Source organism: Lepisosteus platostomus, chromosome 9, assembly GCF_059453375.1.
Source record: "Lepisosteus platostomus isolate fLepPlt1 chromosome 9, fLepPlt1.hap1, whole genome shotgun sequence".
NCBI classification, from domain to species: domain Eukaryota; kingdom Metazoa; phylum Chordata; class Actinopteri; order Semionotiformes; family Lepisosteidae; genus Lepisosteus; species Lepisosteus platostomus.
Window position 1 is genome coordinate 46,366,226 of NC_142619.1, and position 25,882 is coordinate 46,392,107.

General features: G+C 40.6%; 1 protein-coding gene across 2 annotated transcripts; it reads right to left on the reverse strand.

Moving 5' to 3' along the window:
- Positions 1 to 658: 658 nt before the first annotated feature.
- LOC148655100 (uncharacterized) lies at positions 659 to 24,101 on the reverse strand. Of its 2 annotated transcripts, none has more exons than XM_088645262.1 (20): positions 23,873 to 24,101; positions 23,653 to 23,724; positions 23,455 to 23,564; positions 22,465 to 23,030; positions 21,465 to 21,524; positions 19,295 to 19,360; positions 17,938 to 18,041; positions 17,046 to 17,269; positions 16,023 to 16,172; positions 15,499 to 15,619; positions 15,004 to 15,135; positions 14,794 to 14,910; positions 14,425 to 14,602; positions 13,605 to 13,827; positions 12,995 to 13,087; positions 9,972 to 10,281; positions 9,270 to 9,386; positions 4,861 to 5,003; positions 3,543 to 3,667; positions 659 to 2,181 (listed from the first exon to the last, which is right to left on the reverse strand). In XM_088645262.1, exons 2-20 carry the CDS (start codon positions 23,701 to 23,703, stop codon positions 2,156 to 2,158), a joined length of 2,916 nt encoding a protein of 971 aa, XP_088501388.1. In that variant the 5' UTR covers positions 23,704 to 23,724; positions 23,873 to 24,101; the 3' UTR covers positions 659 to 2,155. The 2 variants fall into 2 exon arrangements, with proteins under 2 accessions (XP_088501388.1, XP_088501387.1); XM_088645261.1 differs by having other exon boundaries at positions 17,046 to 17,273; positions 17,942 to 18,041; positions 23,873 to 24,100.
- Between the last annotated feature and the right edge of the window lie 1,781 nt (positions 24,102 to 25,882).

Here is a 25,882-nt window from a genome sequence, read left to right on the forward strand (position 1 = left end):
TCTGTGGTCTTAATGATATTCCTTCGACTGGCCTGGATTCTAATTGACTGCACTTTTGGGGAGGGGGGAATACCTATAGGGCTCATAAACAATTCCTCTTTCATCTCTCCAGCCCTCATGCGCAAGTTGACAAACCTGCTCCCTCTCCCTTCTGCGTGAGTTCAGCCAATGCCCTCCTGTTCTAGTTCTTTAGAACAACACACCAGGACCCAGGCAGCCAAACATTTCTAGTTTGATTACAATTAGTTTTTCCTTCAGCCACCTCTCAAAGGAAAAATTAAACCATGATTTAACTTGGGGACTAGTGCTGTGCATGAACAAAATGATTGTGACTTTCACCCAGTTCTCTACAGCCTGCGTCCAATAAAAGTGGTGGAGATGAGCCAGTTCCTAGCATAACTGAACATGCAAACTCCCCCTGAATGTACACTAGTCAGGAGCCCAACCCAATAGACACTCTTCAGATCAGTCCAGCTCTCTAAATCGATTTCAAATGACTGTGTGTGTGTGTGTGTGTGTGTGTGTGCTATCGTGAAGACTTAAAGTAAAGCCATTTGTGTTTTCCACTGTAGAAGACTGACTCCAGTAGTCCCCACAACCAACATTTCAGCTGGGGGACAAAACACGTGTCGTCACTGCACACAGAGCTGGAGAAGGAAATACTTTATCACTACGAGTTTGTCTTTTCACTAGAGGGACACATTAAAGCCACGAAATCTCATTTTTGGCAAATTCATTGAAATCATTTGTGCAAACCTTTCCTACAGTGTGTGTATATATATCCTAGTTCAGGTGGGTAGCTGCATCAGCATGTGTAGGCTACAAAGGAACAAGTAATAGGTTTATTCCATGCTGAAAAAAAAGAAGAAAGAAAACACAATGTTTCAGCCATGGGGCCTTCTTCAGGTATGAGCAGACCCTGTTAAATTAAGAAATTTAGAGACTATTTAGAAGGAGTAAGATTTAGAGACTGGAGTTCACTCCAGGACCAGGGCTGGAGATCCCCTGAGTTAAAGAATGGATGCATCTCATAAATTAATGAGATTTATATCTCATAATTTAAAGACCTTCACACCTGAAGAAGGCCCCATGGCTGAAACGTGTTTTCTTTCTTCTTTTTTTCAGCATGGAATAAACCTATTACTCGTTCCTATATATATCATAGTTGTGTTTCTGTTTTGGAAGAAACTGGGTTTATGGTGCTGATTTTGGTGGGTTGAGGGAAATGGACAGAGTTGTTTTTGTCCTATTTTTGGAAATATTATTTTAAAAATGTTCATCTCACCATCCATTTTTAAATTGTATTCCACAGGACAAGCAAACTTCTTGTTTAACACTGTTCTAGGTAACGTATACCCAGAAATTAGTTTCCTGCTTTTAACGTGGTTTACTATAAGCAGATTTGTCCTTCAGTAGGGGTAAACTATAAAAATGGTCGTCACTGTAAATGTAAATGATACATTAAAATAGCAATATATTATTTAATTTTTTACCAAGCAAGCAAATCTATAGAAGTAATCTTATAAATGACATCAAAGAATTCCCTCAGTTGTAACAAATAAAAAAACAAACACCTGATACACCCTCAGAAGACTCCACAGCCAAAATGTTGTGTCTTTTCTTCTCTTTTCAGCATGGAACAAACCTTTATCTGTTCCTCTGTAGCCTACACACACAGATGCAGCTACCTACTTGAGAAGATTTCATTACATTTAAAATGTCTTTATTTTGGTTCTTTTGGTTCATCATGCCTGCTTTCAAATACTCAGTTCGTATAATTCTGCATAATCTGAAATAATATTGTCTGACTTTTCTTCTAACACAGCTTGGCGAAGCAAGGATGGATTTTAGTAGACTCCTTGATGTCTTTGGTTCCAGACGCACAGCATTCACAAACACTAAGCCTTAGGCTATAGATGCAGATATTCATTATTTTGGCGTCAAATCTAAACGCAGGGTGCCACTGGTGCAGTACGCAGGTCGGTCTTGCATCTCCGAGCCGTGGTGAGAGGAGGTCAGGGCCTGGGAGAGAAGCCGGCCATCGGCCTGTGAGGCCTGGGACTCTGCAGGCACTTCTCTGGGCGAAGGGAAGGGAAGGGGGCTGGGGGGCTCTTCTGGACGCAGAGCAGGTGGCTTCTCTTGGACATGGTGTAGGTTACAAACTCTTGGGCAGACGGCAATCTGTAACACAAGAAGGAACTGCAAAGTGTTTGTCCTCACCTGTTCCTGGGCTAGCAAGCAGGAGTGAAGAACAGTAACAGCTGGAACCGGCATCAGATATTGCAGATGCTGGAACCCCCAGCAGAGACCCATTTTCAGGCCGGTTACTTGAGATTGCATCTGTAATTGTGTGATCTACCGGATCGCTGGTGAGGTCCTGAGCTTTTCTGACTCCAAGATGGAATCTGTTTCCCATGCCTGTGGGACTAATTTATACTGCAACTGTCAGACTTTATACTGTGGTTGGAAAAACCTCCAAGAGCTTTTACATTGGGCATCTCACTTCTTCAATCGTGGAACCAAGTGTTTGGTTTTTATCTCTAAATTACAAAGTTAAATAACCCATGCAATAAAGAATTCATGCTTTATTATGTACCGTATATTTCGGTGCTTAGACTGCATTTATTCAATTATATAATGACTTTTGAATTAAAAAAACTACTGATTATAAATATTACAGAAATAGGGTTTAAAGGATGTAGCCTATAAAAAACACTTTGTCCACTATTCACTAGCTGAAACAACCTCTGTCTGAAACAAAAGGGTACTTTAGGTGAATTAGACTGTGCAATTCAGGAGTTCTATTACCCAGGACACCCAGGATAATAACTAGTCTGCTGAACAGTTCTACTGGGGCGATGGCTTGAAAATACGGGCTCATGGGGGAGAGTGCCACCACCACAACCTGTAGCAGGACCCTGGTTGCTCTTGGAGGTCTCTCATCACAGTACTTACCTGGCCCAGCTTTGCTTAGCTGCTGAGATTCCTACACATTAAATGTAGAGGCTGTGATACTAACATTACAAGCTGCCTTTTTTGTTGTTCTTGCTTTGCAAACTTGAATTCCATACTTTTATGGCACAATGTACCACCTTTAAGTTACACCAGCAAGAACCAACAAAAATAGGCAGATTTTGTGCTCTAGAAATTTAAAACTATATTACAACAGCACTAAATAGATTTTTTCAGTATCTTTCAAACTGGAAAGTCTTTAAAATTGAAAATTACAGAATTGGCCCTTTGTAAAAGAGAAAGATACCTTTGCAAATTTTTAGTTCGACCTATCATTTAGGATTTCAGAAAAGGGACACATTTAATACCACTTGTTTCACTGCAGACTAAATAATTTGTCTTTGCTTCTGTGGAAATATTTTCAGATTTTTCCAGTTTTGTAAAACTACTAAGAGTTGTCATTTTTTCAACACTGATTCATCACTGTTCTAACGTGTGTGTTTTATAGCACAGACGACATTCTTCTTGTGGCCGCAGGTGGGTGTAAAGTCAGCCTAACCCACTCTGTGAGAAGAACAGTGACCAGGTACCTGTCAGTGGCTTGTAGGTGAGTGTCCTCTGATGGGACAGCAGCTCTGGAATGGCACTGCTCCCTCTGGTCAGGACTACCTGGGACACAGGAGGACCGACTCCTTCCTGTGCCTCCCTCTGAGGACTGACAAGCAGAAATACGTCCTTCGTCAGGAAGATTTTCAAGCTGCATTCTAAATCTTCAGTATGACAGCAAATCTTAGATGTACTGGGGTGTTGTAAAAAAACATGATAGAAATTCCAGTGCAGTACCTGGCGTTCTGTAAGTATTAAAACTAGTTTAACAATTTCCCTAATATATTTTTAAAAAGGGGTCTAGATTTTGTTTTTACTAAGCACAATAGGAGCAGAGGCACATTTTTTATTTCAAATCCCTACGTACAGTATTTTTTATTTATATGTCCTCCCAACTTATAACTGCTCACTGCCACTCGGCTCAGTTTACAGATACAGCTGTACTACCACCTGGTGAGAATTACGCACTCCCTAAAGTCATTCATTATTTGACACATGGCTTGTGTAACAGACGTTTGGTTGGAAAGTTAGAACGCAATCTCTCACACTTCCGCTCGTCTTCATACAGTACATATAAGCCACCTAACCAGGACTTCCCTTCTCATATCTCACATGCATCTTTCCCGGCTCACTACTCCCTTCAAGCAAGTCCCTAGCCCCCTTAGCCCACTCCCCGCAACACTCAGGGTGTCTGGGCAGCTTCATCCGCACTGCTGGGCTGCCACCCCCTCAGCCCGGGAAGCCTCGCCAAATACTCGTCCCTCTATCTCATTCACTAGTATCAGACCGAATGACTAAAAGGAGATTGGAGGAGAGGAGTTTCTCTCACTGACGTTACTGCAAGCTCACAGGCACCCTGCTGATCCCAGGAGTCTCTGCTGTGCAGGAAACCATAGAGATCTCGGGCAGCTTCTAGCTCAGACCGTCCTGGTGGCACTCCATACTTGGTACGGGCAGCAAGCCAACCATGAGTCCATGCTATGAGCAAGCACCTTTATTAGCTGAGCTGGAGTTTTTTTACTACAGTATTATCCTCAAGCTATGTGAGTGACTGAAAACACCTTGTGGGAACACTTCCTACAACACCTGGCACTGAAGCAACTGGCAATCTTTTTAATCACTTAAAATGGCTGAGTTTAAAGACAAGAGGCCGGTGCAAAAAAAAAAAACTGCAAATACTCAATACTCATATTCCTTACTCTTCTCTCCAATACAAAGCATTTCACATACTACTGGTTGCTTATTAGAAAGGAGTCGCACTGACTTCATAATTGGGCTTTTTCATAAGAAGCTGCAGGATACCTGAATCTAAAATCGGCGGGAAGGCAGTGCCCCATACGATAGTCTCCACGTGTTTTGGCAATCTGCTTCTGAAGATCCTTCACTGAGCTGCTGTATCCATTGAAGATGTAGTCAGCAAACAGGAGCTTTCCACTAATGTACATCTGCGAACAAGGAAACAACTGAGGAAAATTACATTTCTATTTTTAATGCAATCCAACACCTTACAGAAAGGCAGTCACTCACATACCGCATGTTTTTGTTGTAACATTAGATGCTTCAGGCAAATTACACCCTTAAACTTGGGATATTGTATTAATAGTCATTTCATGAGGCAGATCCATCAGCCAAAATACACTTACTGGAACAGCACTAGACAAAATGTCTGTGCGTTCCCAAGGGTACCTAAAAAGCTACATTTCCCACACTTGCATTAGTGGTTTCTTATTTCTTAAAGCTGGGGACTTTTAAAAGTTTAAAAACAAATAGCACAGTAGTAAATACTTCAAATACCAAACCAAGTACTTTCTGTGCATATCCCGCATTAGCTATATAAAACATCAAGTCTTTACATGAAACATTAATCCAAATTCAAACTAAAAGAAGGTATTTAAGACTCTTCTCCTTGAGTCTTTTGTGGAAAGCAATAAACCAGAGAAGTCCACCATTAACCAGTTGCCCAGAAACGACAGACCAAGGACAAAACATCTGCCTAAAAACATAACAGAAACCCTTCAGAGCCACTTCAAGCGTATCAAGTGGAAATACAGGTGCTCAGGGGCACCACTTGATGAAGTTAATCTGTTTCCTGGACTCATCTAAGCCAGGGTGGTGCTCAGACAGGATTTCAAACAGCACGCACACATCGGAAGGCATTAGAGAAGCTTGAGGTTTGAAAACTTAAATAGTCTTCATTTGGAAAATGGTGATCAATATTATTTGATTCCACAGATATTGGTGACTAAAAACTGAGGCTTTATAATTGCTTATGTTATGCACTATTGCTTTAGAAGCATAAGCAATTCATTGCACTTGTGTGTATGGCAAATAAACTGAATTTTAATCTTTGCTCCATGATATACTGTTTTTTCTTTTATTGCGTTCCACTGTAAATCCCACAATAGGTCACACAGAACTGATAATACAGAGTCTTCTTTGTTGTGGGATTCGGAAAACAACTCCTAATGTTACTGAAGAGGACTTCAGGAAAAAGCTTGACGGAATTCTTGAAGCTTTAAGCAAGATGAGCCAAGTGACCTCTGGTTTGTAAGCTTCCCTGCGTTCTTCGGTTTGGTTACTGCTTCTAAACTACTGCAAAGGGCCATGAATCACTTGAAGAGAAAAATATCAGGACTGAAAAAGAACGTCAGTTTGGGTTAATGCCAGAAATGGGAGTGTGCAGAGCTAGAAGACTCCCTATCTAAATTTCACTAGCACGTTACAGTCCGGTTAACATGATGTAAATAAGCTTTATAATTAGAGCACAGCAATGAAAAAACATAAACCAGATTAGCAAGACCGTGAATTGGTGCAGGCTGTTTATAATAGGAACTTACAGATACTACCTGTAGCTGAGAAGTGTGTTTACATTTTTTTTTATCAAAAGCTGTCTTACTTTAAATCAGTAACTGAAGGAAAATGTGCTTGTTTTTTTTCCTGCTTAGCTTTTGAATGCCTGATAGGCATTATAAAATATTTATAAAGGATCTGCTTTAAATCCAGCCACAGGAAAAACCCTGATTATAGCTCTTGGAGGCCAAATGACTTCACGCTTAACGTGCACTCACACATACCAAACTGAAACTGCAAGAGACATCCTATTTCCTAACATGACTGCACTCGTGCAAGTCCTGAATTGTTGAAAGTATATATTCTAAGCTATAAATAATCTTCTACCCATCCAATTTCTAACCCTTTTACCCAATACAGGGCTTCCTATCCCAGTAGTAATGGACACAAGGCAAGGTACACAAGCCATTCAGCTTACCACAATGAAACCAGGATGTTCTATTTGAAAGACATTAAAAAGGATGTACAGTACAGAAACATGTATTGCTCATATATTTAAACTAGGAGATTTCGGGAATTGGGACTGTTTTCTTTAGGCTGAAATCACTTGACAAACATGAAGTAATGCGAAATTGTAATTAATGCAGATGTTCAAAGGAAAAGAGATATTACAGTGTATAAGTTAGTAGTTTGTTTATCATGAGTGTTATGTTTCTTATCATAAGATTTTTTTATTGAAAAAGGAACAGTTTGATTATATATACAGAAATGTCACAACTTGAACACGAAACACTCCAGGTCACGCAGTTCTGAAAAACTCTGTGGGGTAAATGAGCTCCTCAGCGCTCAGGACAGCCTGGTGACAGAAGGTGGTTTGTGTTTTTGGCAGCAGGCCCTTGCTAGAAGCTCAGAAAGACAGCTGCCCCGAGACACTGACAGCATTTCTCCCATTCCATCCGGCACAACAGGGCACCGACAACAGGAACTGGGTCATGTTACTCTTAGCAAACCCCCGGATAACTCATGCTTTAACTCCCCAACTCCCAAACAAATCACGCTTTTAACCCTGTTCGGAAAGCTTTGTTATTTGCTTCTCAAGTCTCCTCCAAACTCATCAGTAGCAACATTTTGTTTTTTTCAGATCAATTCTATTTCATTTTCCTCTATTTTTTTAATTCTTTCATCTAGTATCTCAATAAAGCCTCCACAGCTCTACATCTCTTTACAAAACCAACATTCTTCTAAGAGTTTCAGCTTCAGTGTTCACAGGACAATATGATATAATGCACAACACATGTTTTTAAATGTCTGCACCTCCTGCGTTCTGGGAGGCAATGTGTAAAAGCGCTGACAGGTTAGTACTGGCCATGCCTCACAAACGTCTCAGCTCACTAAATCAGTGGACAGTGCTGCCTCTTCTGGTGAGAACCGAGCACATCCAGTGCACTGTAGTTAATCATTAAGAAAAAATCAAGACAACTGCTGGACTTTGGATGACTTCTTTTCTTGGCACTGGAACAACTGAATCACTTCACTAGAAGTCACATTTTAAGGAAGTCACACTTCAGAATTCATGACACTACTCATAAATATCAGAATCCGTGTGGTAGAAAAAAAATCTGTGTTGTGCAATAAAAACATATTTGAAATTGTGTTGACTCAGTAAGCCATTTTTTCACTGTTGAACTCAAGTACACATACACATACTGTACCTACACAGTAACTTTGTTTTACTATATAAATAATGTGTAAAGTGAAACTACAAAAAACATCTTGCATTTCAAGCTTGGGCCGATTCAGTTAGTACTTATCTGCAAAGTGTTTAGAAATTGTATTTATGACTGTCATACAAATGCTAATATAATGCACAAAGTAAGAGTAATAGATGTTAAAGTAACTTCCTTAGGGTTAATGTCTTACAGCTTCTTTCAGATCTCTACCTATTCACCTTCAGTTCTGGCATCTGTAATTGTGCCACCTACAGGCCACTTGTATGTCATCATGACAAGAAACAATGAGTGTATACTTTGTTTTACATTTTTAGTTTGTAATTTCTATGTAATGTGTACAAAACTCTTGTGGTACCTTGAAAACAGATGATTAAAAAAATCATATTTTGTTTGTGTTTTAATCTGTTACTTTAGATTTCTGTAGGCTACAAACATTCACAAAGCTCGGGGTATACTGCAGATGGACATGGTTACAATGGAGAAGACTGTAGCCATTTTGGCAGTTAGACAGCAAGACAGTAAGTTCAGTTTGGTTGTTTTGGTAATAATAATTGACTGAAGGATCCCATCTGAACATTTCTTGAAGGAAGCCAGGGTGTCTGCTTCAACACCATGGCTGGGTAGCTTGTTCCATCATGGAATAAAGACACTAACTTTTAATTGCAACTCCACCTTGTTTCCACTCATGGCCTCTTGGTTGTTTGTTTTTCTAGATTGCATATCAGTATGTTACACCTTCTTAGATCAGATGGTCTTTAAATGCTCTTTTAGTATGCACTTTACCGGTAAAGTCATTACCGAGACGTTTGGTGAGCTCACTAGTCTCTACCGGTACTTCATACCGTTTCAGCCTACCACACAACATAGCAATATCCTTCTGCTATATTCTCTTTGAATTAGGATTTCGTTTCAGATTAACTCTATCCAGACTTCAGATTTCTAAAGTAAGAGAAAGAGCCATTAAATATGAGAGAGAGGAAAAAGCAAAAATAGGCATTAGTTATCATTTACATGAAAATATCGATGCGGTGAAATCCCTTTAATCATAACTGTACAGCATGGGCGTTGGTAGCGTTCTAAGTCAACGTAAGTGGGAATGATATCTGTTAGAAATTTAACCTGGGTAGGAAAAGGAAAAGGGTAAAAGCAAAGGAATTCTGTGCTGGGACAGAAAACGGTCTGGTGACGTACCAAAAACATCCCCGGAGCCACGTTGTGACGCTCCACCAGCAGACAGGGGTTTGAGCCAGCACAAGTGTCGGCAGTGAAGACATCGTACTTTACCAACCGAAAGGAGTCCAGCCGACACTGTTGGCAGAGGACGTGTGTCAGACATGTGGAATGGGCACGACCTTGCTCTCAAATTGACATGTTGGAAATGATCAGTGCAGATAAAATCTAAACATGAATATGGACAGATTCCAGTGAGTATATAATATGTCATGCTGGAGTAAAAACTTGCTTTCATCCCCATCGTTGAGCTACAGCATGCAATGGCTCCACGATAAATGATAAATTCACAGATAAATAGTACCAGAACATCCGTGACATACCAAAATCAAGGTGAACACAGAGATCTTGCAGTGTACATACAGTACCATAGAGGTTTGTGGTCCTGCAAGTCCTGCAGTTTCCAGATTGCCGAAGGGTTAAAAGTGTAATAGTTTTGGGAGAACAAGAACTCAGAAAAGATTAAATGATATGCTATTTTATCATATCCCCAGACAAAGAAACATATTTTTCTTGTTGAAGTTACAGTTCACTTTGTTGGTTAAGGAGGCCAACGCAAATATTAATGACCCCAGTGGCTACACAAGCGATGAGGGTCTTCCTAGTTGCCTGGGCCAGGGGTGAAACCACAGTGGTCCCGTGCCTACGCTGGTGCTGCAGTACCTGTGTGCAAGGCATGCTCCTGTTTCTGTTCTTCTTCTCGTACAGCTCCTCCAGCACACCCATGCCGGGATGGGCTTGCGGCCTGGCGGAAGAGCTCACGCACACCACCAGGATCTGCTGGCCACACGGCGCCTGGCCGCGGACAAAGGCGTCCAGCTCCAGGTCCGTCAGGGAGGGCATCTGGTGGCTGCTGCACCTGCACATCCGCCTCTCCCCCTCCCCCAGCATTGCCTCCCTCAGCAGCACGGGACAGGGCTGGTAGGAGAGGGGCAGCGCTCGGCTTCTCTCGGGACTTCTGAACACTACAGGACTTGGGGAACAGAAAAACAGTCACCCCACGAGCTAAAAGTCTTTGAACCCTTTCATGGATTCAGTAGTCTGGTGCCGTTGCATTCCCATTTTGTTTGTAAGACACCTGGAACTGTACGTTCTGTGAGTACTCTGACATTTTCAGAACCAGGACGCTCTATCTCTATGTTAGGCCTTGTTGGGAATGGGGAGGTTATATGCACTGGGATATTTCTCTGAGGCCCCAGGATCAATACACGTGCCTGTTTTTTGGGATGCACCAGAGGATTTCGATTTCTCTAAGCAGAACACAGCTTTTGCACACGATGTAAGCAAGATTTGTTTTCAGCTCTTCACAGTGAAAGCCTGTCCTTAAGACTGCAGCTGCTTTGTCTTTGATCAGGCTCGCTGTGTCAGGGCTCGCTCTAAAAATGGGTGCTGACCGTAAAAGGTTCACACGTGAGGGGCAGCTAAAAGCTCTGCAGTTTCTTTTTAAAGCACTTCTGCAAAACAATGCTGAGGCTACAAATGGAAATTATTAGGATTTTTATGTCTTCTTTGCCAATTCGGTTGCGGACAGTGACACATACTGTCGGTGTGCTTAGTGACCATGTGGAAACCACTCACACTCAAGGAGAAATAGCTACAGTGCCTTGCGAAAGTATTCGGCCCCCTTGAACTTTTCAACCTTTTGCCACATTTCAGGCTTCAAACATAAAGATATAAATTTTTTATTTTATGTGAAGAATCACCAACAAGTGGGACACAATTGTGAAGTGGAACGAAATCTATTGGATTTTTGAAACTTTTTTAACTAATAAAAAAATGAAAAGTGGGGCGTGCAAAATTATTCGGCCCCCTTGCGTTAATACTTTGTAGAGCCACCTTTTGCTGCGATTACAGCTGCAAGTCGCTTGGGGTATGTCTCTATCAGTTTTGCACATCGAGAGACTGAAATTCTTGCCCATTCTTCCTTGCAAAACAGCTCGAGCTCAGTGAGGTTGGATGGAGAGCGTTTGTGAACAGCAGTTTTCAGCTCTTTCCACAGATTCTCGATTGGATTCAGGTCTGGACTTTGACTTGGCCATTCAAACACCTGGATACGTTTATTTGTGAACCATTCCTTTGTAGATTTTGCTGTATGTTTGGGATCATTGTCTTGTTGGAAGATAAATCTCTGTCCCAGTTTCAGGTCTTTTGCAGACTCCAACAGGTTTTCATCCAGAATGGTCCTGTATTTGGCTGCATCCATCTTCCCCTCAATTTTAACCATCTTCCCTGTCCCTGCTGAAGAAAAGCAGGCCCAAACCATGATGCTGCCACCACCATGTTTGACAGTGGGGATGGTGTGTTGAGGGTGATGAGCTGTGTTGCTTTTACGCCAAACATATCGTTTTGCATTGTGGCCAAAAAGTTCGATTTTGGTTTCATCTGACCAGAGCACCTTCTTCCACATGTTTGGGGTGTCTCCCAGGTGGCTTGTGGCAAACTTTAGACGAGACTTTTTATGGATATCTTTGAGAAATGGCTTTCTTCTTGCCACTCTTCCATAAAGGCCAGATTTGTGCAGTGTAAGACTGATTGTTGTCCTATGGACAGACTCTCCCACCTCAGCTGTAGTTCTCTGCAGTTCATCCAGAGTGATCATGGGCCTCTTGGCTGCATCTCTGATCAGTCTTCTCCTTGTCTGAGCTGAAAGTTTAGAGGGACGGCCAGGTCTTGGTAGATTTGCAGTGGTCTGATACTCCTTCCATTTCAAGATGATCGCTTGCACAGTGCTCCTTGGGATGTTTGAAGCTTGGGAAATCTTTTTGTATCCAAATCCGGCTTTAAACTTCTCCACAACAGTATTACGGACCTGCCTGGTGTGTTCCTTGGTCTTCATGATGCTCTCTGCGCTTTCAACAGAACCTTGAGACTATCACAGAGCAGGTGCATTTATACAGAGACTTGATTACACACAGGTGGATTCTATTTATCACCATCAGTCATTTAGGACAACATTGGATCATTCAGAGATCCTCGCTGAACTTCTGGAGTGAGTTTGCTGCACTGAAAGTAAAGGGGCCGAATAATTTTGCACGCCCCACTTTTCATTTTTTTATTAGTTAAAAAAGTTTCAAAAATCCAATAGATTTCGTTCCACTTCACAATTGTGTCCCACTTGTTGGTGATTCTTCACATAAAATAAAAAATTTATATCTTTATGTTTGAAGCCTGAAATGTGGCAAAAGGTTGAAAAGTTCAAGGGGGCCGAATACTTTCGCAAGGCACTGTATATCTCTGAAATTATACAAAATTAGAGAAATTACATATAATGTTTTAAAACAGTACATAATCATCACATCAAAAAGAGGAAGCTGGTAATACTTTGACAGTGATGTTTTCGACACAGTAGCCTGCCTCTCTTTGACTCCAGGAGCTCCTCCTGTTGAGCCTAATAGTAACTGACTAACAACTGAAACCACCGGAATGTCTCCTTCTTAACACTGAGTCCCCAAAAGCAGCAGACCACAGAGAAACACATGTTGAAAATCTCATGACCTAATGATATTTAAAACATTAAAGAGAACACTTCTTTTAAAGAATTCTAAAAATGTAATTACAGAACACAAAGCACTTGTGTTGGGAGAATCGTTAAATTGCTGTAAATGCATTGTAGGCCATGTGGAAGTTATAAAAGCACAATAATTAAGTGGCATCCCATTGTGAGATTTCCAGAAAGGTCTCCTTACTCCAGGCTGGGGATGCTGGGACCCCGGAGAGCTCCGGATTCAGAGATAAGATTCTGCTCCTCCTTCTCGTATTTCTGCACCGTAGAGATTGTCCTAGAGAGAAGACAGACACTGGACTTCAGGTACCACTCTGATTCAGTCACGACACAGACCCTCTCTCTTAAGACTTTGCCCACAGTCAGCTTTAAAGAAAAGCATTTGGTATAAAAGATGAACTATTCATTACCGAGTTAAAACCAGGATTTAAGGTGGGGCTGGATGTTTTAGTTCAGATATTGTTTTCTGGCACACACAAAAAAAAAACTAAATGAAAAGTGACTATGAACAACATTCATTTCTGAGGTTTAATTCAGAAACCCCTGTTTTCAAAAACTGCATGCCGGAAGATATCACACCTTATGGAAAAACAACATTGATTGCAGAAAACAAATGTGATCTTGAAACACTTGTATAGTAATACTAAAACGCACGCCATTGACGTGATTCATGACCTTCAGCAATGGATATGGGACTAAGGAAATTAACCGTCTCCTGTGTTTTTAAACCAGATGGCTCTACCCAAACATCCAAACATTTGCCCACTGAGATCCAAGATGCAGCTTCCAATTACCTTGGTGACTTGGAAGCACTCCTGGGATGGTCCCACAGGTTGTGTCGTGCTGGTGCCGACAGGTAACGAGAGGGACTCTGCTCAGTGTTGCCATTTGCGGGTTGTAATGTTTCTTCCACACCAACGGGAGGCAGTGTGGGCAAAGCTGCTGACCGAGTTTTGCGTTTCAGCAGAATCTTTTGTGGGACATCAGACATTTTGTGAATATCTGGGCTATTGATTCCTGCAGGGAAATCAAACCAGTGAAAAATTGGAGCGGATAAAGGATAAAAAAGATTTGATCTTTCCATTCAAGTGAGTCTTTGGAAAAAAGATGGGATACAGAATACGGACAAATGTGAAGTAATGCAACCTATAAATTAGTAATTACTCAAAAATTACCCAAAATATTAGGAGCTGTCGGTCAAATGATTGGATATTTTTAGAGGAAGGTCATGCTTGAGCAGCATTTTGCTGGTCAGAATTAATTCCAGGTGTCAAAACCTATTGCATCCTAGTGAACCTGGCAGAATGTCCTGTTGAATCCCAAACCCCATCCCACTCATCACAACCTCATCTAAGGTTGATACTGCAAATTTTTCAAATCTTTGTTAATACATACCACATACTTTTCAGGCCGTCCTCGCCATTTTCAGAGATACGGCATACAGTACAGTATTATTTGACGGGAGTTCCCGATATTTTGGCTAGTGTGGTTTAACGTTAGCTTACATCAACAACATCTCACTCTAATGGACAAATCTGTTGGGAATGAGTCTGAGTAAGATCTGTATTCTTCTTCTCTGTCAGTGCTGAGGAGTGAAGACATGCTTTGACCTGCCTGTAGCAATGCGATAGTGCTCCATCCAGTCGTCAAGAATGTTCTGGATCTTCCTCTGAAGCTTTTTCAGCTCCCGAGCAGCCTTTACTCCCCGCTGATAACCAGGCTCTTCTTCCAGGGTTTCCAACATCTTCACCATCTCCATGAACGCACTTGAAGATTTAGTGACCATCTGGTTCTAAAGAAATTCTTATTTGTATTTTTCTGTGTATTAAATTATTTTCCTTAACTTAATGCTCCATATCACTGTATAATTTTTCACCTTGTGTGTGGAGTACAATAATTATTTCAGGTCCATGACATCATTGTTTCATGGGTACACAGTACATCTTTCTTTATCTGGTTATATTTTTTTAGAAATATACTTACAGGGTTCTTCGCCATGAATTTTTTCCTCGCCTCAAGTTCCTTCGTCTTCTTTCTGTTAGCCTTCGAAAGCTGTCGAGCTGTGTTTGAGGAGAATTTTCCTTCACTCACAATCTGACCCTAATGGGATAGGCAGGCGTTCAGATAGAGCACCACTGTGCTTAATGTAATGAAATCTGAGAGAAAGTCGCTCTGCACAGACAGAAGCCTCACCAGGTCACTGTTCTTTGGCGGAGTGGTGTTGGCCAGCGGAGAAAGAGACAACTGTATCGTCTCCTGGCGTTCCTGGTAAGAAAGGCTTGCTGAGAATGGGCTGGCAACTCGAATAGTGATGAAATCATTAACCTGCAGAAAAGCCAGAACATCTCAAAGGCAGAAAAAAACCCAGGAGGATGGAATGGCGTTACACGTGTTCATGGCGTTCCTCACAAAACTTTCTATGTATGAAAATGTGGATTTTAAATTATTTACATATATATTCCAAGACTAAGTTAGTAAACGCAAAAGCAAAAGATCACACCAAGAAATCATTTCTTCCATATGTCCATCTCTTTTCCATAGCCTAGTACAGGCTTGTGGTGAACCATAAGTCTTCCTTATGGACTTTTAGCTTTTTCTCCTGCAATGTAATTCCCTCTGAGCTCTATTTCTGTCAATGAGCTGCATCAACACATTGGTGGCAAGAGGGACGGATCTCCTCCGTCATACCTGGGTCACGACTGGCTCGTTCAGTTTAGCTCCTTGGGTCCACTTCCACTCTTTGCTCACCGTGCCGTCCTCTTCACACATCATCCCCCCTGTGTGGTCGAACACCACAGCCACCTTGTCACTGCAAGGGAGGGCAGGCTTTAAAGAGTCTTCGGGATTTCAGCCATGTTTGTGTGGGGATGAGGAAAATCACATTTCGTTCCTTCAGGTATCGTGTGAATGGTTTTTTATCTTGTGGACTAACAGTAAGAAAACACCAAATAAACTGCACCAATATCAGTGGAAAGCCTAAGTAAAGGATTGTAAGTTGTGCTGTGATAAGAAAAGCAAAATATTGTCTTACGCTCCGCTCATTTTCACTTTGTGTTGAGTCTATGCAGTAGTTTTGAAGACTCTGACTAACACTTATCCCGGACTAACTGATGCTCATTTAAAGAAAAAAGTGCAGTATTAGTGCTAAATCAGGGTCCATTAAATAAGTCTTATGGACTGTGCGTGCTGTTTTACATCTCGGCAGCACTTACCTATTATAATGACAGACACTACCATGTCCAAAAGCAGTGAAGGCAGCAACAACAGTTGGGTCAGGGGAGTCACTGAAAACATTTGTGTAGTATCCACCACTGGCCAGTCCGGAGTGGCTCTGGCAGACAGCAATGCGTCCTGAGGGGTAACTGATAGTGTTGAATTATGGGAATTAAGCATCTCTATTGGTGTGCAACTACACTCATCCCTCGTTAAATAACCACTCATGAGTACGAAAAAGAAAAAGTAAAGGCTTATTCAATGCTGAAAGGAAAAGAAAAGAGACACAATGTTTTGGCTGTGGAGCCTTCTTCAGATGTGACCATCTATTTTCCTTCAACTTCTTCAGGTGTCACACCTGAAGAAGGCTCCACAGCCGAAAAATTGTCTCTTTTCTTTTCCTTTCAGCATCAAATAAACCTTTACCTTTTCTTTTGCAATACAAATGCCAGATTGATGCTCCGTCTTACTTTTACAGTTTTGGATTTTATTCTGTCTTTGACTGCATGAGATTTATTAACTAACAGAATAAAACTGTTCACTAAGAATTTCTTAATAATTTATGTCATATTGATTATTCATGTGTACTAGAGATTATGTTAATTTCTCCTTATAACTGCTTCTCAATCAATTTAAACATAACAGACTGCATAAAAAAGAAATATATGTCAATTCTACTTGTTGTAACGTACTTTATGGTGTCAAATTATTTAAGTACTTCAGAGAACTACTTAAACTCAATCGGTTTGCGTAAAGTTACAGTACAAGCAGCTTGAACAAAACAGATACTTTTTTACATGTATCTAATTGGTTTTTGCCTACAGAACCAATTTTGCTTATATAGCAATGAATGAGTTTATCCTTAAACAGAAATATATATATATAGTTCAAACATCAGGTTGAACATAACCTCAGTACACATTTAAATGTGAGCTTGACACCATCTTTAGTACTGCACACTAACTGACAACACTTAAGTCGGTTGCACACTGTTTTACTGATACAGACAAGAGAAAGGATACTATATGAATGAAGTTCCATCGTTGATTCGATAGTGCAGTTTCTGTAATGATTTGTCCTCCTGCCTCAGTTCAGGAAGACAAGGCCTCCCATTGATAAGAGCAAACAGGCAGTTCTTATTGAGCTCCTTCTTGTGTTTGGCAATGGTGGCCTTTCTAGCATCCCCATAATGATAGAGGAGGATTGGCTTGGTGAATCCTTGTTCCTCCATCTTCGCAATTTGTTCCTTTCTGCAGAAGAAAGTGCCAGAAATACGGTATATTACAACCATCCCTTCTTCTGCTCTGTCCTGCTTTCCTTTAATCTACTGATTGCCACCTAGAAATACCATATCATCCTAGAAATGTGAAACTGTAAGCAAAGAAAGTATTCAGGAATATCGCTGGATATTTCATTTGGGACATAAAACTAGTACTGGTTGGTTATATAATTTTCATAGGAGGAATAACTGAATAAAAACCATCCATGCACCCCTTTTCTCACTGCTTCACCCAGTTCAGGGTTGCAGGGGAGCCAGAGCCCATCCCGGTACGCAGTATGAGAGAAGTGGGGTACACCCAGGACAGGACGCCAGTCCATCACAGGGCAGACACAGACACAGACACAAACCTATTTGATATAAAAGGTTTTTGGACGTGTGGGAGAAAACCCACATAAACATGGCAAGATCAAGCCCTGTAAATATAGCACCCCAAGTCCAGAAATAAGGACCCCAGGGCCCCAGCACTGTGAGGCAGCCATGCTAACCACTGCTCCACTGTGCAGCCCTTGAGCAACGTTACCCACGTTAAAGTAACATAGCCGTTCCAAAGACAGACAAAGCTTCTTGCTTTGCTGCAGTGCATTTGCTGATGAATATGCCATTCTGTAATATTGACTACTGGACAAGACCACATGCATCGGCACTTGAGCAAGTCGAAGTCTGTCTACAGCCCATCCACACAGTGACGTCCACTCTGGGTCATCAGGCTTCGGTTCCTGCTGCAGGACAATCCAACCTAAATAACACAAACCGCATCACAGATCATTCAGTGACAACGCCTAGATAAGGACTAGATTCACTTTGTCTGTGGAAAGGCTAATACTTAGAAACATACCACCTTTACCACCTATATTCTAATGATTATGAAGTTAAATATAATAATTTACAGTCCTGGAATAAACTCTCAGAGTTCTCTCTTGCTCTTTATATGCACAGTACATATGAACTGAAACCAAAAGAAAAAATACTGGGGAAAAATAGACATCACACTTAAGAAATGTTTATTTTATCTGCAAAACTAACAAGTTCAACCTATCAACTGTATGGGGATTGATGTAATTAGTGGAGCACCACAGGGATCTATACTAGGACAACCGGAATTCTTACTTTATATTCAAGATTCTGGAATAATGAGTAAACATGTCAAATTTGTGGTCGATACCAAATTAGGAGAATTAGCAAACTCCGTAGAAGCAGTAAATAAAATTAAAAAGAGATTTAGATTAAAGTAACAAACTCCTGGCAGATCACATTGAAAATGCAGGATGTTGCATGCAGGTAGTAAAAACAAAAACTGCAAATACAAAATGGGAAATGTAGAGCTAGAAGAAGCTACTAATGAAAAAGACTTGAGTGGTTATGTCAATTAGTTAAAAGAGCAGAATGTCAATCAGGGGGTGTTATGTTAAAACTGAATAACAAACTAGTGAGAATGAAGTGTACAATTTTTGTCTCTGTGTTACAGAAACAATATTGTTGCTCTTGAATCATTCCAGAGAAGAGCAAGCTGACACAGTCCAGAGATTAAGGGAATGTCCCACAGTAACGAAATGAAGACACAGAAGCTTTATAGTTTTGAACAGTGAGGAATACGAGGGGACCTGATACAAGTGTACAAAGTGCTCAAAGGCACTGATAAAGTCTACCCAGTCAGTTTCTACAGAACTGACTATGAAACATGATCGAGAGGACAAAAGTTGAAACTAAGTGAAAGCACATTTAAAGGGGAGACTAGGAGGCATTTCTCTACACAAAGCGTTATGGGAGTATGGAACAAGCTAGCCAGCCATGTTGTTGAAGCTCATACCCTGGCTTTCATGAAACAGCTGAATGAGATCCTTGGATTAATTAAGTACTATCAAACTATCAAATGGGTTAGATGGCCAAATAGCCTCCTCTCCTTTATAACCTTTCTTAATGCCCTGTCAACATACTAATATATTTAATTTTCTTCATTTTAATTGTCACATTTCAGTTGACCTGCATTACCTTGCTCTTCACAGTTCTTTGAAGACATGGAGAAACTTATGGTCACTGGTAAATGGGACACCTGAGCTGAGAGCCATGAAACTTGTGTTAAATTATATCACACAAATATATAATCTAACACACCATAACTAAATATTTGCACAAAGGTGCACGGGAATAATAAACAGTGCCTTTAGAAAGTCTACACACCCTTGAACATTTTTCACCTTTTGTTGTGTCAGTTGCATTTAAAAAGGATTTCTTCATCTTATATACACACCATACTCTACAATTTTAAAGAGAGAATGTTTTAGGAAAATATATTTATATATCAAACATATATAATATACGGATTTAAATACAAAACTGAAATATAAAAACTGGATAAGTCTCCACCACCTCTGAGTTAATGCTTGATGGAAGCACCTTTTGCAGCAATTGCAGCTGTGAATCTGTTAGGTTAGGTCTCTACCCATCTTGTGCTCCTAGACTTTGCAATATTTGACCATTCTTCTTTATAAACTGTTAAAGCTCAGAGAAATCCCTTGGGAAGTACTGACAGGCAGACGTCTTCAAGTCATGACACAGATTCTCTATTGGATTTAGCTCAGGGCCCTGACAGGGCCACTCATAAGCATATACCTTTCTGTTCTTCAGCAATTCCACTGCTCCTGTGGTTGTGTGCTTTGGGTTGCTGTCATGCTGAAATGTGAACATCTGTCCAAGTTTCAGCTTTCTTACAGAGGAGCAGGTTTCCCTCAAGGCCTTTCCTGCACTTTTCTCCATTCATTTTCTTTTCTGTCCTGACAAGTGCGCCAGTCCCTGCTGATGACAAACACCCCCATAACATGAAGCTGCCGTTACCACTCTTCACAGCTGGGCTGCTGTTCTGTGCGTGATGCGCTGTGTTCGGTTTGCGCCAAACGTAATGCTTTGCATTTAGGTCAAGAAGCTCCATCTTTGTTTTGTCAGACCACCAAACATTTTGGCAGTATAACTTGAAGGCTTCGTTGCTGTTTTTCAGTCATGGCTGCCTTCTTTCCATCCTGCCATGCTAGTCAGATCTGAGGAGCGTTTGAGATATTGGGAGTCACTTAGCACACTTTGACCAGTGTAGCTCTTTCAAAGTTGCCATTCGCCTCTTGGTAGACTCTCTGATCAGTCTTCTTCCTGCTTGGTCATCCAGTTTTGAGGGACAGCCTGATCTCGGCACGGTCTTGGCAGTGTCATGTAGCTTTAACTTCATTTATAATTCTCTTTACTGAGATTCAAGTGACACTTTTTTATACCATTCTCGAATCTCTAATGTGCCTCTCCATGGCTTCGTCCTGGATTTCCTTTGAAAGTTCATTGGTTCCAGAGGGAAGAGGGAAACTACTAGCACTGCTAAATTTATCCTGAAATCATATAAATCACTACAATTTGATGCAGCCAATTAATTTTTAATAAACTTGGTGTAGGATTGTGAGGCAACTGGCTACACTTGAACAAATATGGGATTCCTAAGACAAGAGTATGGACACTTCTTATACTACCCAGCTATTCCATTTTATTTTAATTCGTTTTCTTAAACTTTCTAGTTTAAGTAAAAACATCCCCATAACAGGAATATGGATTTCATTTGGATGTTGTGGGGTAGGTGTGTAGACAAATCAATGAAAAACAAATATTTTAATGGATTTTAATACCAGTCTAGAAGGCAAGAAAAGGTGAAAATTGTGAAAAGTGGTGCAGACTTTATATAGGCCCTGTAAATATATGCAGCACATTTCCATGCTACCCCCTCATGAAATACAATGTTTCCAAAAATGTTGGCATTCAGTACTTAAAACATTGCTCAGCACTCGATACTGACAGCGAATCACAGAAACATAAAACTCCCAATATAATACAAGCTAGGAAAAGAGGAAAATTTTACTTTATGATATTGTATATCCAGCTATATAGGCATGTGTATTTATATACACATCAATGCTTTAATCAACACAAGATGCTTTATCTAAGTATTTTATAGTCTATAGCATCATCCTTAAGGGAAGCAACAAAGTTAATGAATAAGACAACTCCGTTCAATTTGACAGCCAAATCTAAAGTATGTTATCAATCATAAATACTCAGCATTTAAGAAACAATAAGTTAATAAAACTGTTAGTTATACACTTGCCAATAGCTAGTATAGTAGAATAGTTACCTGAATCTACTGCATGATCTCGTTGTGTTGTGTTGTCTGACTTCCTGGATTTCTTCTCACCTTAAGAAGTTGGTACAGATACATTAGAGCATGTTAGGTCATGGAAGACTAAGTTTTTTCACTTTATAACTTGGCCCCTCGGGTGTCAATATTTGCAATGTTGAGAATCACCTTCAACAGATTTGTGAAAACCAGAAAACCCAAACCATGTTTTTTGTCAACTCACATTACGTTTCAAACAAGTGGTGGAAAGGATGAAAATACCGTTTCCTGCAAATACTGTTCAACAGAAACAACCAGCACCTCTGACTTGTTTTGCAGTCAAGTTCTAAAACAAACATTTGCTTATTTCCAATGAAGTTCAAAGTAGTCAAACGATACTAGGGGCCCGGTAACCATAACTCCTCCATCTGTCTTTCTGAAGTACCACATTAATATTTGAATGAGTCAACGTTGAAGGCAGGAAATGATTCAAGCAGTCAATAGAGTATTGAGTGTTGTCACTACAATGACACAGCATGTGGTTTCCCTGTAAGACGACCTACTTTCCTACATGCCACCTCGGTCAGCTGCCAGCTCCCTGTGGTATATGACAGACAGTAACTGGAGATGTGCTTTCTTTTCTTTTCAAAAGTATGACCTTCTACATTATGACTTCTGAGATGATAAATGTTTTACACTACTTTTCATTATTTATCAGTGCATTCAAGTGAATATATAGTTATTGTTTGATGAAGAGAACTTCTTATCTAAAACAGACAGCATTAATTTTATCAACACCCCATTTGGGTTGGGGTGCAGACCCCTGTAGCATTGAATTGATTGCTCTTAAAAGATAAACATGTTTTCCTTTGGAAACATTGTAAAACAAGCCTATGTATTCTATAAGACATACTGTATACTGATTTCAGAAAGAGGTTCTAAGTTGCTTTTAAACTATTCAAATATCAAAGGGCACTAAGAAAGTGAATACAACATTATACCAACAGGTAGCACTCACGTTTCGACCCTGTTGCTGTTGTCTGCTTATTCAACACGTTTGTGGACTCTTGTGTGGTCCCTTGAAGTGTGACTCTCTTTTTTGCTTTGCTCTTGCCCCGCTGGCTTTTTTCTGCCGGGGAGTCGTCAGAGAGTTTGTCGGAAGGCACTGAGCTCCTCTGCTTTCCATGCTTCTCGCCCCGAGTCGCCAGCGACTGCCACTGCCTTTTGCCGTGCAAGGCCCCCTCGGTCAGCTCTTTCCAGCTGTAGGAGAGGACGTTCACCAGCCCCCGGGGGAAAATGCCCTCTCCGCAGCCTTCCCACTCCTCCAGCATCCTCCCCAGCTCCGCTAGCAAGAGCGGAGCGCCGTACTTGTACTCATCGACGGGGCTGGTCTCGGCATCCTCTGCGGGCGTCGAGCCGCACTGCGCGGCGCCCGGAGCGGGGTCTTTATCCTGGCTCGCCACGCTTCCGGGCTCGTTACCCGTCTCGGGCAGAACCGCTGTTTTTTCTTTCTTTTTGACACCTTCTTTAGACTTGATTTCTTCGTTATCCTCTCCCGCCACTTCTTCTGCACCCTTTTTACCCCTGTCGATTCACAGGAGAGTAAATGTAGCAGTTCTTTGGGGGCTTCGTGCCAGTTTAAAGAGCGTAACGAGTTAAGGTCAATATATATCGATATGAATATATCTACTTGCAAGCCAGGATTTTCCCACAAATAATCTTAATTGCACCTTTATTTAATTCAGTTCATCTCACAAGAGTAACCGTGCAGTTTGTGGACATAAATTCCGAACTGCAGGGGCAGCTGTGGGTTGTTTTACATGTTACAATCTCGAAATAGAATAAAGATAAGGATTTATTTATTTTGATTTATCTGACACCTACTCTCTTTCCATCTCTATTGAAATAGCTTCCAAATATTTTACGTGAACAACTCTCTTCAACATGCTATATTGCATTTCGTGATAAATCATGTCACAAACACTTTTATTTTAAGAATTATTTTTACCTTCTAAGGAAAGCAGCCAAGCGTGGATTGATTGCAACATATCTCAAGTCAGGAGGCAGCTCTTCTATAGGTTTTCTTGAACGTTTTTTGCGTTTTGCGCATCCTGCAGGCTAAAGCATTATTACAAAGGTTTGTATAGAAAACGGAAATAAAAAAATGCCTTATCGAGTATTCTTTGAAATAAAGCATTTCTTATACCTGATCAAAGAAATACACCGGTCCGAGGATTAATCTGTCTGCAATTTCCATTTGTTAATTAATCTTCATCACCTAGGGTTAAGCACAAAATATGTAAAGTCATAAACTATAACGTTTTTTAAATAATACACATTTTGAAGCCCACATTATTCACATTCACACATCATCAGCATTGTATATGACCAGCTAAATGCTGATGTTGTAGATAAATTACTCCTACCTGTATTCCACATGCAAACGACATTTTTAATTTAAAATTGTGATGAGCGTAATCTTCCGTATTCCTCGGGGGTTATTTGAAGTGCATTGTGTAACTAAAAAAAGTAATCCAGATTATTTTTCCATTTTAATTTTAGCACAAAACGGGCGCTTCCCTGAAAAGCCTAATTCATATCCTTCTCTTTCTCAGTTTGCAAAGCCTGTTGCTTGGATACACTATGCTTTCGAAGCAATGAGAGAAGCACTACAAATAACCCTTCAGTTTGTTGCACACATTACAGCAAGGTGAGCCGAACTCGTAAGACATATTATTGAATGAGGAAATGAATACGTCATTCTGTGTACTTCAAATTGGCCCGAGAAATGCAAGTTTTATATTAACGTATTATTGAACGTTTGTTTATGTAATGCAATCTATGCAATTAAACAATTATAATAAATTATTATGCAGGTAGCTCTTGGAGTGAGCTGAAAGGAATGTTGTATTTGAGCAAAAAAAAAACATGAAAGGAGTATACATTAGTCATCTTCAACTAGAACACAAAGACACGCAAGTCAAGGAAAATTTCGGCCACAATGTCTCCTTGCTTAAAATATGATCAATATAAAGCATTAAAGGATTAAAAGAGGGCAGCCATATTTGTAGGTAGTTATATGCTATACGATTATTGGAAAATATTAAATTACAGCAAAATTACAGGCGAAACGCTGCAAATCTAGCTTAGTTGATGTCAATGACAAGTTCCTTGGACAAAAGGAACTGATCCTGTGTCTAAAAATACTTTTCTTTACCACCAAGGAACATAAGACTATAATACGTCTAGTCTATTTTGCCTATGTTATCACTAGACGTAATCAAAAAGTGTTAATTTATATATATGGCATAAATTATTAGTGTGCAATATAGAAAACAAGACAAGAAAAATGTAGTACTGGTAGGTTAGTGGTCTTCTGGGGAAACTGGGCCTGGTGTGAGTGTGTCTATCTGTCTGCCCTGTGATGGACTGAAGTCCCATCCAGGCTGTATCCTGCCTCGCACTAGTGGCTTGATGGGATAGGCTCTGGCTGCTCCACAACCCTGAATTGGAAAAGCAGTTAGAAGATGGATGGATGGCTGTCCAATTTTCTAAAAAAAAACTAATCGGGTTAGGATCTCATCACACTGCTAACTGCAGAAGGCTACTCCTGTCATTATCCTTCCAGCACAGAGGCCCCTGTGAAAGCACAGGTATTTTCAATACCTATGCTTTTATCACAGCCCTCATGGGATTCCTGATTATAACTGCTCACACCATGTTATACTCCTACTGGAACTGTGCACGTAGGTGGTGTTTTCAGTCTCTCCAGCCTACAGCAGCTGTGGTACTTGACATCTTCCTTAAAATAGTGCTAAAGCTGATAATAATAGACTTCAGCAAGTGCCGTCATTTCTTGGTACAGCCTATAATTGAACAAGTACAATTAAACAGAATACATTTTAAAAATCATTTTTGTTCACGTCATGCTCTTTCACTGTGCAAATAAGTGATATGGGCCTCCTCTGTGTTTCCAAGTGACACATGGAATGAAATCAAAGAAATGACCGAGAGTCCTAATTCATGGCTGGACCAACTCCGGTCCTAGAGGTCCAGACAGCATCAGCAGCTGGAGGCTAGTTGGAAAAAATGTTACATTGATCCATTGAAACCAAAGATTAGCTCAATTAGGGGCAGAGATGGAACTTACATGCTTGGCTGTTCTGCACAGCCCTGACACCCTGAAGTGGCATGTGTTCATCACAGGTGGTGGAAGTGGCTCATCACTGATGCAATACTGCCAACTATAACAAACTAGCCCTGTGGGACCCAGTCACGTGATCTGAGGGCCCATTGACCTGACATCTGAGTGACAGAGCCTGTTCAGAGTCCCTTAGTTTCATGTGTGTCACTTAGCCACTCATTCAGCTGTTTGCAAGAATGTGCTGGTACCCCACCAACCAATCAATCAATTTTATTATCATAAAGCCTATTTC

Coding starts and splice junctions, on each gene's coding strand:
- LOC148655100 (XM_088645262.1), bottom strand. CDS start 23,703: ATGGAAATTGCAGACAGATTAATCCTCGGACCGGTGTATTTCTTTGAT. Junction 13,828..14,424: donor GCACTATCGCATTGCTACAG/GCAGGTCAAAGC, acceptor ATTTCCCTGCAG/GAATCAATAGCCCAGATATT. Junction 2,182..3,542: donor CACCTACAAGCCACTGACAG/GTACCTGGTCAC, acceptor CTTGTGTTACAG/ATTGCCGTCTGCCCAAGAGT.